Below are 13,156 nucleotides of genomic sequence, written 5' to 3' on the forward strand. Positions count from 1 at the left end.
GGGCCCCTCGCTTCCCCCCCCCACGGTGGATGCGAGAAACAGGGACCCTGACCGTGAGCTATTTTACGAAGCTAACTTTTGATTTATTTTTACCAGGTGAGGCCCACTGGGTCGTAGAGTTCTTTTTTGAGAAGTGACCTGGCCACAACTAGTAGCTCAACGAAGTGGCTTATCACCGTGTGTACATTTATAGTAGCCAAATACCCTAAACGCACGTTGATTCTAAATGTGAAGAGAAAAATACACGCGACCACGGGGAAAGAGAGAGAATCACGCAAACTGCAAATGTACAGCAGGCGTCAGGGTCGTGATCGAACCCACGACCTCTTGCATATCAGACGAGGATTAAGCATCTCGCCACCGTGACGCCCCAAACACGTCCGCGTTTTTAGCAATCATAAGATACCTTGAGCTTCTATGGTCAAATAGCCTTTGGAACAAGCTTGCCTGAGAATCTGAGGGCATCAGATTTAGTGAATGGTTTTAAACGAAATCTTAAAACATACCCTTTTAGATTGGCGTTTAATTAGGATGCTTTTTTTACGTGTTTATTATACATTTTATGATACTGTTAGTTCATTATAATGCGATGTAAAAAAGAAATATGCGACATTCTTATCGCTGTGTACATTGTGTCAGTCGCTTTTATTTTGTCCTGTAAAGCACTTTGTATTGCTTTATTTGCACGAATTGCGCTAGGTAAGTAAAGTTTGATTGATTGCAGTTCCGAATCACTTACATCTCAAAAACGGAGGAGATTGGTAAACCTGAGCCGTGAACCACGGTTGGGTCTTGTTGAGGGTCAGAGTTAATTGATGTTGTACCCAAAGGCGGCTCAGCGGCTTAGCTTAGTTATTTGAGCCACAGCCGTACCCGGTACATGTCATGCCATCGTAATCAATACTCAAAGCTTAATCAAATCAGCTGGACCGGTGGCTCAGTGGTAGAGCGAGCGGCTTGTAATCGGAAGGATACGAGTTCGAATCCTGATTGGGGCGGTCGATTAAACGAGTCTCGCTTTGTGGGGAAGTCAACGGTGTTTGTCCTATAGACTTGGCCATGCCCTATGAACGTCCACTGTCTCAGGTGATGTAAACAGAAAATGAGCACCAATGCCTCAATGCTCAACGGAGCGAGGCAATCGCTTTGACGTTGACCCGAAGGGGCTGTGCGTGGGTTCGCAAGAGCCTGTGACCGGTAAAAAAGCCGTCGTTTGATTACCCCATCATTATTACATAAAGGAAGTATTTAATTCCTTCCAAGCCAGCCCAACCTGCCAACGACCACGTCGGCATCCTATCCGTCAGGATTACGTAACACAATTGTTGCACTGCCAGGACTGAACGCTGCCAGGATTATATAACACAATGCTTGGTAATCTGGGCGAATGATGCGACTTATTAGTTTGTACGAATCGCGATAGTAACTGCGCTTTCTCGCCCCCCTACCACTTGCATCCGGGGTGTGTTTCATAATCAATCGGGTTGCGTGCGCACGCGTGTATAACTTTAGAGACAATTTTTGTTGCGCGTTTTCTTTCCTTATCTGCCCAATGACCCCACGAAAATCAATTATTTAGCTGGCAAAAGTTTCACCGAATCTCAATGCCTACTTCAAGAGCATCCTGCACTGGTATGTTGGGTTTCTTTCTATTGACGGAATATAAAGCGATGTTATAATGTGGATTCAAAGTTATAGCCTCAACTAAACTCAGCCATTCATACCATCAGGGGTCAACCAAAATGAGTACAATTTTAGCGGGAAGCCAACAGTGGTTGTGCGATAGATATCCATGCCCCTGACAAATGAACGTCGAATTTCCACCATGGACTCTATAAGCAGAGGTGAGGTGGGCCGATGGCTCAGGGTACAAATATGCTGAGACCCTGAGTTCCAATCCAGGTTCCAGACGTCCTGTTTAGTCACCCGGTGGCTGAAACCAGGTTCCAGCCACCCGGTGATTAAGCATGGTTCACGGGCGCAGTGATTTGATGGTCGTGGCTTTGTCACCAATGACTCAACAAAAATCAATAGGCGTTACATTTGGCTTTCAAATTAATTTGATTACTCACCAGCTCTGAGCACAACAACAACAACAACAAAATATTGATTCGAGTGCCAAGCTGCAAAACATTTCTCCGCAGCGGGTCAAGCGAGAAAAACACAAGAGCTGGTGTGGAGATTTTCTTTTTTTAAATGCAGAAGTCATTCCGTGATGTCTTCTCGCACAGGCCACTCTCTTACACGTGGCGGTCGCACTGCTCTGCGAGAGCTCCGAATGGACGCTTCGTTATGCGACGCGACACCGATGCAGGGTTGCCACCTTTGCCACACAGTCGGTGAGGGTTGGTGAGGTGCCATACCCCGGCAAAATGTGCATACCGCCTGCTCCATCGGCACGGGATAGAGTGTTGCTCCCTCGCACGATTGGGTTTTCTCCGGGTGCTCCGGTTTCCCTTCACGTGTAAACACGTATTAATTGGCTAATATAACACATTCATATATGTAGAGGATTCCAGAGCTTGGGGTGGGCACCGGCTCCTTGTGTGGCTGCCTTCACCGCTTTCCTGTGCTTCCTGTATGTTTACCGTTGAGCGCCGCATTACCAAGTTGAATTACTATTTCCATATGAAAGTAAACAAAAAACGAAACATTGACCAGCAGACGCCCTCCTCCTGCAGAGCGAGCTACAGACCAAGCGTGGTGCTCCAGTGTTTTCAAATAGACCAGACAAATGGCTTTGATCTTTCTTGACTGATAAACCTTCATCATGTGCATCGGTGTTTCACACAAAATACTGGTTTTCAACACTTTATTGCCTTGCCCTTTTTTTACCCTATAACGGTTCAGAGGCTGTGCCTGTGAAATTTGACTTTTGCTGTTGCTTTTGGCTTTACGAGGCTCTGCGTACATCAGTGCACACAAGAGCCCTCTCTGTACGCTGCGTTTTCCAAACTCCGACGGGATCTGTCTGCGGCGTAGTGCGGCCTGCTGCGGGAATGTGGCCGTGTGGTTTTTTTTTTTTGGGTAGCAACGAAAAATAAACATCGCCGAGATTATTTATGAACTAGCCTCAGTGGCCCCCGTTCATCCCCGGGAATTTATGCAAACGTAATTTTTTGGCGACAGCTAGTTTTTTTTATTTTACCGACGCCCAGAGCTCGAATTTCTCATGGAACATTGTCCTGGCAATCCCTCCCCCCTCCCCAACCCGCACCATCCCGCCAACGGCACCACCCACCCAAAAACACATCCGGGCGACAACAGACGGAGGGAATATTTTCCAGAGCTCAGCACCGGACAGCTCCAGGCGCGAAACGAAGCCCCCCTTGGCGATGCCGCAATCGTAGCGTCGCCTTGCAGGGGGTCCGGAGGTAATCCTCCTTCTTCTTGGCCACAGGCAGGGTCGAGCATCCGGATCTGTTCAGTGGCACGCCGCGCCTGTGTATCGGTGGAAGGTGGTCGGGGGCGGACGTTTCCAACACACACAAAGAAAAAAATCCACAACGTTATTATTCTTAAGCCCGAGGCAAACGGGGCCCGCACAATCTGCCACAGCAGCAGCGGAGGTAATGCAACGACGACGGTGACTCCAGACCGACAGCCACGTTGCGCCCGTCGCGTTCGCGCGAGCCGCTTGCGATCGCGACCGAGCGCGTGCGCGCGCTGGCTGCATTCGTCTGCAGCGCACGCGCGCGCAGGCGCGAGCATTCCTTTTTAGCCCGGGATAATATATGGCCCAGGGCTATTAGAAAGCGCGGCGTGGGGCTAACGACGTGTCTGGCTCGAAAAAGTCTCCCCAACTTCCGACGCCGACACGATCGTACCGGGTAATCATTTAATGCTGAGTCGGAATAGGGGAGGCCCAGGACAGTCACACATCGTGTGAATGACTGCGAGTCACGCCTAGGTGCGAACAGGATTGTGGTGCAGCGCCCAGCCACTGCGCCGCTAGTGATGTCACCAGTGCACTTTGTGCCAGGCTAGGTACACTTTGAGGCCACCACGTCAAGTGATGGTGGCCTGCTTGCAGTCGTTCACGGGACACACACAGGCGTTATTGCCTGACTGGCTGAGATGACTGGCAGATGCACCACCTGTGTCTCACCACTGTGCCAACACATCAAGACAAATGGGGCCCCATGTGGCTGACGTCTGCAAATGCTGTTGGCGAGTAGCACCTACAAAGGCCGGCACGGTACACCAGAGGGTGGGTGGGTGGCCAGCACCACCCCTAACCGACTTTGTCTCCCAAGTGGCGATGCTTACACACCGCATCAGGTACTCATTTGAGGCTGAGTCGACCTAGGGGAGGCCCAGGATCGGTTCAGCTAATCGTCACTGTGTGTTGGTGACCGTGAGCGGGAATCGAACTCGGGTGGTCAGGTTTCTAGCGCAGCGCGCTAACCGCTGCGTCACCGCTCCCCACAATCAAACGACAACCGCCGTTCACCACGAAGCGGCGGTGACGTCACCACGGCTCTTGTGCCAGGCTACGTGGACTTTCAGATCAAGCATCGCTGTCCAATAACAGTGGCGAATATTTGTAACAGACCCAGGTGCCGTGGGTTGACTGCCTGAGACGACTGGCAAATGTGCCGAATGTGCTCCCCTCTTGCTGCGTTGTATCCGCTCGTCGTGGTGAGCGTCGCTCCCGCAAGACGCGCAGACCCACGTTCGCACGGACGGACGGACGGATCGCTTGCCCTCTACGACGCGCCACGGTCCGCCCAGACTCCTCCATGCATGCGGGCGCCCTGCAGACGGGCCAGGCGATCCCCGTGGTCCCGCGCGGAGTCGTGCAGCCCCCGCAGGGCCCCCTCCAGGGAGGCGTGGAGCCGCGCCGCCTTCAGCAGCGAGTCGGACATCTCGGCGAGACTCGCGCGCATTCTGCTCGCCGCGACACATCGGGAGGTCAGGGGAGCGGCACGGCGGAGAATCGTCGCGATCAGAATGTTTATTTAGAGCGGAGGTGGAATTCCGATGAGCTAATGAAGCTGTTTTTTTTTACAGATGTGCAGAGTAGGGCGGCGGGGGGGGTGAAGTAAGTTACAACAGCAAACGATACGAAGAAAACGATAGGAGTGCGAAATAGTGAAAATGGTAATCAAGTCAAAGACAAAGGCAGGTTAGGCCCACTGAACAACGTATCTCTTATTCTTGGTTCTTTCGGTAAAGTCACGTAGAAGGGAAATCATCATCAAGTGTGAAATCTACAGCAACCTTGTTTCAAATGTTCTTGCTGTGGATTTCACACATGATGATTGTTTGTGTTGCAGTCGAGACGTCGTGAGAATGTTATTGTTTTATATTTTTATTATTTTATTATTTCCCTTCTACGTGACTTTACCGAAAGAACCAAGAATATGAATCACTGCAGTCACGAAAGCTTTATATCAAAATTTACGTGTCTCTTTTCCAGAAACAACTTGGCCATGAATGAGAGGCGTCACTGCACCCCCAAAACCCTCTTCTCTCGGCCCGTGTCAATTCGCCCATTGCAGTGGAGTGGGCAGGTTGCTTGAAGCACTCGAATTAACTTCAGTACCCTCGTGCGGGATGACCACTTGGGGCCGGTTGCCGTTCTTAAAGTCTGCCGGCGCAAAGATGATACCGTCAGGACAGGAATCCTAATTGATCTGTGAATTTATTCAATTACCTGCACGCGCCGCCCTTTGAGTTGCGATGCGGAGGTGAGGCCGCCGGTAATTATAGCGGGGGGCCTGTGCGTGCCAACGTGCTGCGGCTGATCCGCAAAAATCCTGAGATGGAGCACTTCATCTGCCCGGAATTGGAGCATGAAAAGTGGAGCCGCGTTGGTTCAAGCGCGTGAAGCAATTGCGCGCTCCAGGGGATCACGGAGTTGAATTCCTGCCGGGGTTTCTCTTGCGCTCTTTCTTCCCCCACCGCGCAGATCGGATCGTCGCTCTGGCGTGTAATCACTTGTGTTAAACTCAGGACGAAGAGTACCATGTAAACATCCGATTCGCGATACAACAAAAAAGTTAAGTTATTAAAATCGGAGAAATTATCTCGCTTTAAAAATAATTCGCACTGAACTAATGCCGGGCGTGTCACCGACACTCGGGTTTGTGTTTTTAATCGTAAACATATAAAATTGCGGCCTCCCTGCCGGGTGAAAGACTCCTCCCACACGAGTCAACCATGGTGTTCGTTTCACCATAACATCACCACAACTAGTCACCGCTGATGACAAGCCGGGGCTGGAAATCGAGCTCGGGTCGTTGGGTTTATAACGGAGCGGGCCAACCATTACGTATTTTCTCTTCTCCCTCTTTGACGTTCGCGCAGAAAGCATTGTTTATGATATTCTAGGGCGATAAAGGAACTGCATATTTGGTTTACTCCCCTTGCAAAATACAATACAAGTTGGTATTTCGAGCGTTTGCGTGTACGGTCTCCGCATCTCTCTGCGCTATACAGACAGTTGGGTGGGAGGCCACAAGTTAGACAGGGAGAGAAGATCGTATGTGCGAGTGTTGCTCAAAACAAGTCGAGGTATAGCAGCAGTCACAGGCAGAGAGAGAGAGAGGGAGGAAGAGGCGTTCAGTGACCAAACTTCAACAGGCTCAACGATCGCTCTATTCCACGTGTTGAAATTAACTGATTAAAATGAACCAACGATGTGCAATCAAACGTGCATATTTAATTCAGAGCCCCAACCTGTAAACAGTACGCGGGGTTATCCGTGTAGCAGTAATACGAGAGTTCAAAACGTTCTGATAAAGATAATTTTGAAGATTAAAAAAGACGTGAACATACACGAGCGTAAATGTTTGTCTTGAAATGTACAACTTTAATTAAGAAGCCGAAAGGTTTTGCTCAGTTTTGGTACCTGGGTATGACCCAGGATTCGGACCACTTGAGCTGGTGGCACTGCTGCGATATTGGATTCGCATCCAGGTTTTAATCATCTTCATCGTAGCTGTATATATAGCGGCGGCGTCCGTTCGTACGAATTGCATCTGACAGTTGCCGAGGAACCACAGGCGAGCTACTGGAAGATTGCAGCCATGCGGTGAGCCGACGCTACCGATATTTGTCCAAGTTCTACGATCCTCAATATATCAAAATGTTTCGTGCCAATGGCTGAGTGCGATCCGCATCACCCGGAGGAAACCCCTTGCGTGCGAGGAGGTATCACTCTGTAAATTAACGCTTCACGGCTAAGTCTCCCGGGGTCTCAAGATGACTTCTCAAGACGGTTCCAGCATTGGGCTGTTTGTGACCAATCCAGTTATTGTACGTAATGAGTGTTTAGATAAACGAAACTATTTTTTTTATATTTTACCAGGTAGGGCCCACTGAGTTATATACAGTAACTATTTTTCGGAAGTTACCTGGCCACAATTGATAGCTCAACGAAGTGGATGATCATGCTGACATTCATCGCTGCAAATACTCTAAAACGCATGTTTCTAAATGTCGAGAGAAAAAAGCACAGATATCCTCCCGGAGACAAATCCACGCGACCACGTTGAAAAAAGACGCGCAGACTCTAAATATGCGGCAGGCGTCAGGGTCGTGATCGATCTAACGCACGACCTCCTGTTTAACCAGGCGAGGTAATTAACGTTCCACCACCGTGGCACCCCACGAGCTGGCAATAACAACTCCTAGCCCACACCTCACTGCCACAAGCCTTACCGACCTGCTGGTGGTGGGTTTGGTGGACCCATCCACCACATGCCACGCTCAAGCCTTGCTTTAAGCGTGCGAGCGAGATCGGGCGAGATCCACACAGCAGCGAAATCAGTGGCGAGTTTCTCGCAGCTCGGCTCGCCTCGGCGTGCAGCTCACAGAGCGAAAGGCAGTGTTTTTTTTTGGGGGGCGCCACGCTAACGAGATGTTAACTACCTCACCCGGTATACAGGAGGTCGTCGGTTCGGTCCGGACACCGACGCCTGCTGTATATTTGGAGTTTGCGTGTCTCTCTCCCCGTGATCGGCGTGGACTTTTCTCCGGGTCCTCCGGTGTTACCCCTCACATTTATAATCAAAATGCGTTTGGAGTGTTCGGCTGCTATACATTTCCACGTGATGATAATCCAACTTCGTTGAACTATCATTTGTAGCCAGGTCGCTTCTACAAAACAGCTATACCGTATAGCGCAGTGGCTATTACCTGGTAAAATAAAACAATTAATGAGTTTTTACTGGCAAATGAGGTTCCCATAGTGTAGATGCTTGCCCCGAGCTCTCATACTCTGATGGTGCATTGTCTTTGAGTTGTGCGCCTTTTGGCGTCATCTGGTCCAACCCATGTGAGACTAGGCTCTAAGGAAAGCTGTCTCGGGTGTGGACCAATCAACTTCAAGGACAGTGCACATTATCAGAGTTATGTTCTTTTGTTTGTATTATGACTACAGGTATTGCTTTCTATGCAAACATGACTCCTTGTAAAAAGGTGTCAGTTTTGTTGCCAGATAGAAGGGTAAAAAACCAATTATCATATTTTAACTGGCAAATGAGGTTCCCACAGTGTCAGTTTGTTAAAGTTAGTTTTCTGTGACATGCGACGCCGATGAAGAGCGCGCGCGACACGAATCACCTGACCGCCGCCTTGCCAACGGCATCTCGCTCTTGCAGGGTGTCGCCCGCGGCCCCCTCGAACGCTGCCTCGACTCGAACGACTCCCCGCTGCAGCTCGCCGTGCTCTCCACGCAGCGCGCTCAGCGACGCACGCAGGGCACCGGCGAACGAGCCGTGTTCGCCCGCCTCGGCCAGCACCGTGTCGCGCACGCTGGACAGCACGAGCCCGTAGTCGGACACCACCCGGCGGACCCGGTCCATCTCCTGCCTCGTGGCCGGGCGGCACTTGCCCTCTGCGGGGCGCGCGGGGCCCGCCGTCTCGATGGCGAAGGAGATGCCGCAGCGGTCGCTCCCGCTGCCGCTGCCGCTGCCGAAGACCTCCGCCGAGTCCGTGATGAGGGTAGGTTCTGAGCGATGGTCCTGGTGACCCGGTGGTACGACGCTCGCGGAATTATCCGTCCGTTGATGGCGAGAAGCGGTGGTCGTTGTTGATGATGATGATGTTGTTGTTGTTGCTTTTGGAGTGGTGGCAGTCGTGGTGGTGGGTCCATCGTGGTTCAGCGAGCGCCGAGGTGTAATTAACGGGCGAGGAGAAGGAGGAGCTACTGCCTGCGATTGGAACCACACGGAGGACAACGCTTCGAGTCCCGAGCCAGAGCCTCCGTCGTTGTCGCCGTCACCGCTGATGTGGCTCACGGCCCACGGGACGCAGAGAAGGAGCAGAGCCACGGCCCGGCAGCTCCGCGAGAACAGCATCATGAGGACCTCCTCCCTCGGATGAGCCGGCAGACGACGGCAACAGCTTGGGGCTGGGTGAAGTGCGCCTCGAAAACGATACCCTGAGCGGAGTGTCCGTGGTTTTTTTTGCGCAATACGGAGAGTTAAAGTTGGTGCGGTGCTTAAAATGTCCTGCACTAAATGTTTGCCCCCTGTTGATTTTACGGTTTCAGAGCTGTTATCAGAAGTCTGGAAGACCGAAACGCCGATAGACTTTTCCCCCCCTTAACAGTAGAGACACGTCAGGAAGGGAGATCGATTTACTTGGTCAATAACAGCTCGATACAACAATACGAACCGCCCTTACGGTCGGATGAAAGTTAGACTGGACTTCTTTAAAAAAAAATACTGAGCAGTCTAAAACAATAACGAAGCATAAATATTAAAAGAAGTTGGCGTGAACATATATATATGTGCACGTGAAAAAAAGGCAGATAGCTCGCTCTTAAGAGCGACTACATCTGTTTGTCATAACCGAATCGATTACAGCGCAAAGAACGAGCGGACACACACGGAAAGAATGCAAGCACTTCACCGAGTCGATAGGTTTTCTCACGGCACTTGCCAACATCGGAATTCAGCGGCTGCGAAAGCCGCTGACGATGGCCGCTGCAAGTTACGCAGACGGTGCCGTGAGCGAATCGGCGGCCCTGATGTCCTCTCGATCACCCAACCACGAGTTCACGCTGTCATCCAAATCGAGACCTTTCCCCGCACGCTGCGTCTCTCGTTCACCGGCGACGGCCTTTGACATCCACACGCCAGCATCACGACCGTGAGGTTTCACTATGATTATTAGTATTGCTTGCCACGTAAATAAAAACAACAGTCTAAAACCTGAACCCCCACACCCTTTGGTGAGTTGTAGTGGCGGAGCTGAAGTCGGCGAAACAGTTTTGGGTAGCAGCGCAGGCAGATACCGGCGCGTCTGTCTAGACAACAAAGACAAAGATTACCCCCAGGATAGCCTCAGCAGGCTGCTGGGGCAAGTGTGCTGTTGGCGAGTAGCAGCACCTATGAACACGAGGGGGGGGTGGGATGGCGTGGGTGGCCAGCACCGCGCACGAGACAACTCCGCACAAACTACAACGCATCGACTCCGTTACAAGCCGCGTGCCCCTTTTGAGCCATGTGGTAAAGGGAGATGAGAAGGGAGGGGGTAGTGGGAGGAGCGGTGGATTGTGAGGGGCGTTAAGTTGTGGAGGAGAGCGGTGTTTTTTTCTTCTTCGTGTTAGGGCACGGGGTGTGTTTGTGCGGACGAAAGGGTGGTGGATGGTGGTGGCCTCGCTCAGCCAGTAGCAAACCAAGTGAAAGCTTAGCGCCCCAAAGGCTCAATGTGCCCTGCATTCATGGGCAATATATTAGCTTAAATTCAAATAACTGCATCGTAATGTAAACACAATAAGCTAATTACGGTGACAAGCCGGTTAATATCTCTTGTCCATTGTATCTGCATCTCTTTTTTCCCGTCTCACGATATCGCTGTGTTTGTCTGCATTTCTATTATCTCACTACAAACTGTATATCTCGCCTATCTGTCTCTCTCTCCTGTCGTCTCATTGAGAGATGTTTGTGAATCAAGAGGTTGATGCCCAAAAAAACATGACAGTACTGTTGAGGGCCCCATTGTGGTCACACCCCAACTGAGCACCACCACTACAAGACCGCCACCTGAGTTGGATTCCCTGCCATGGTTGGTAACTGACCTTTGACTCGCTTGTGGGCCCTCCCCTAGGTGGACTCAGCCTTAAACACGAGTGCAAGCGCTGGCGCAGACACGTGGCTTTGGCGTGGTCTTGCCCACAATGCCCTTTATTCGTGTGACGTTCTGGCCTTAAGAGGTGCTCGCTAACACTAAATATATAATGGACATGTAAGGCTAAACAGAAGTTGATGTGTGTGTGGGGGCTGGGATAGCACTGAGTTGGGACGTGAAAAAGGCGGACCAGCAGAGGCCCGCTATGAAGCTAAAGTATTTTGTGAAAAGCTATGAAGAAGGGCCATTGGCCGAAACGTCAGCTATTACATATATTTTCCCCGTTTATGGCAGTGTTATTGACGAATATGTTGAGTTTTTTTTTATATATGAAGGCAAAAGGATCGCTTTACAAATGAGGGCCTGTTGCTTTTTCTCTGTTGGCGAGTGGGAGTAACAGCTGCTGTGTGTGAGTGCACGTGTGTGTGTGTGGGGAAGCCTTGTTTGTGTAAGTGGGCAGCACTCGCATATCGTGTTTCCTGCACTGCCCTTACACGTCCCAGCAATCCGAGGTTCCATTACTGGTCCCACGCACTCCATCAGAGGGGCATTGTAATATACGGTACGTACGACGTGCAGGATTGGAACGCCTCCAGGTTGACTCAGCCTAAAATCGGTGCCTTCCACCAATGTAGGTAATACCAAGGGGGGGCGGGGGGCGCAATGGTTAGCGAACTTCGCTTTGTACCTGGCCACATGAGTTCGATTCCCGGGCGGCACTAACATCAGCGGCGAGCGATACCTTAACAAAGGCCAGACCACCCACACCCCCCCCCCCAGACTCACACCCTTCCACCAGCCTGCACTCACCAGTACGGTGAAGTATGGTTAGGTGAGACTCCCATGACCGAAGTGGAATGTGCGAAGCCTTCCTCCAGCCGCGACAAACTGCACTCGTGTTTTCTGATTCAAAATGTCTGCTACGGTATCGTCAATTCAATGTGTCTTGTGGTTTTTAATATCTGACGCTCCTATTGAGATGAGGTTCGTAGCGTTAGACCAGGGGGTCGGCGACCTTCCGAGTGCTGCTCGTTTATTTCACTGCTTCGTGGCGTTATCTATTGAGGACCAACGTCTCTCGCATTGACCGCACGGCAGAGGTCGCAACCGGGTACCCGATACCCGGCTACCTGTACCCGGCCGGGTACGGGTACGGGTAGCCGTTTGCGACCCTGGTGCAGCCGGTTACGGGTACAGGTAGGCCGTGAGTCACTGGTGAGTCACCGTTTGTCACTCATTTCGGGTAGGGTACGGGTACGGGTAGGGAACGGGTACCCATTTGCGACCCTGGTGCAGCCGGGTACGGGTAAGGAATCAAAACCCGTTTGCGACCTCTGCCGCACGGTGCACTGCGGCTCTCGTTACTTCGCCTTGCCGATCCCCTGTGTGACACGTTCGGACCGTTTGTTGAGGTGTGTTCTCCATTGCTTTGTTCACCAGGTCTCTCTTGAAACGGAGACTTTTGGTCTGGATGGGCTCTCGTCTGGTTAAAATATAATAATATGCGGTACTAAATTTTGATTATAAGCTTTCGTGACTGCAGGGATTCATCTTCTTGGTTCTTTCGGTAAAGTCACGTAGAAGGGAAATAATAAAATAATAAAAATTAAACATAATAAGATAACATTCTCACGACATTTCGGCCACAACGCAAGCAGCCGTCCTCAGGTGAAGAACAGGTCTGTCGGAAAGACAGCGTCTGAATGTTCTTCACCTGAGAACGGCTACTTGCGTCGTGGCCTAAACGTCGTGAGAATTGTATTTATTACGTTTTATTTTTATTATTTTATTATTTACCGTCTACGTGACTTTACCGAAAGCACCAAGAAGAAGAATATACGGTACGGTTTAACACGCAGGCTTCCGAGACCAATATTAGTCACGGTAAAGTGTGTTTTTGTTTTGTGATCGCGTGAACATAAACGCGTCGCAAGTGCACCTCGACCCGACGCTTCCAGCCAGTCTGTAAGGTTTGTCACGTGACATTGTAAACAATGTGCGTCGGCTCTTGGACACTCCAAGTGTTTCTGAAGTAGCTACATATTCTCACGTTTTGTTCACGGGACAAACC

The 13,156-nt window shown here is 50.8% G+C and overlaps 1 protein-coding gene across 1 annotated transcript; it reads right to left on the minus strand.

Moving 5' to 3' along the window:
- Window positions 1-3,243: 3,243 nt before the first annotated feature.
- Window positions 3,244-10,443, minus strand: LOC144938617 (uncharacterized). Its single transcript, XM_078866605.1, has 3 exons — window positions 8,572-10,443; window positions 4,676-4,890; window positions 3,244-3,441 (listed from the first exon to the last, which is right to left on the minus strand). Exons 1-2 carry the CDS (start codon window positions 9,309-9,311, stop codon window positions 4,710-4,712), a joined length of 921 nt encoding a protein of 306 aa, XP_078722731.1. The 5' UTR covers window positions 9,312-10,443; the 3' UTR covers window positions 3,244-3,441; window positions 4,676-4,709.
- Between the last annotated feature and the right edge of the window lie 2,713 nt (window positions 10,444-13,156).

Source organism: Lampetra fluviatilis, chromosome 22 (genome assembly GCF_964198595.1).
Source record: "Lampetra fluviatilis chromosome 22, kcLamFluv1.1, whole genome shotgun sequence".
In the NCBI taxonomy this organism is placed as follows: domain Eukaryota; kingdom Metazoa; phylum Chordata; class Hyperoartia; order Petromyzontiformes; family Petromyzontidae; genus Lampetra; species Lampetra fluviatilis.

Coding starts and splice junctions, on each gene's coding strand:
- LOC144938617 (XM_078866605.1), bottom strand. CDS start 9,311: ATGATGCTGTTCTCGCGGAGCTGCCGGGCCGTGGCTCTGCTCCTTCTC. Junction 4,891..8,571: donor GTTGGCAAGGCGGCGGTCAG/GTGATTCGTGTC, acceptor CGCGGCGAGCAG/AATGCGCGCGAGTCTCGCCG.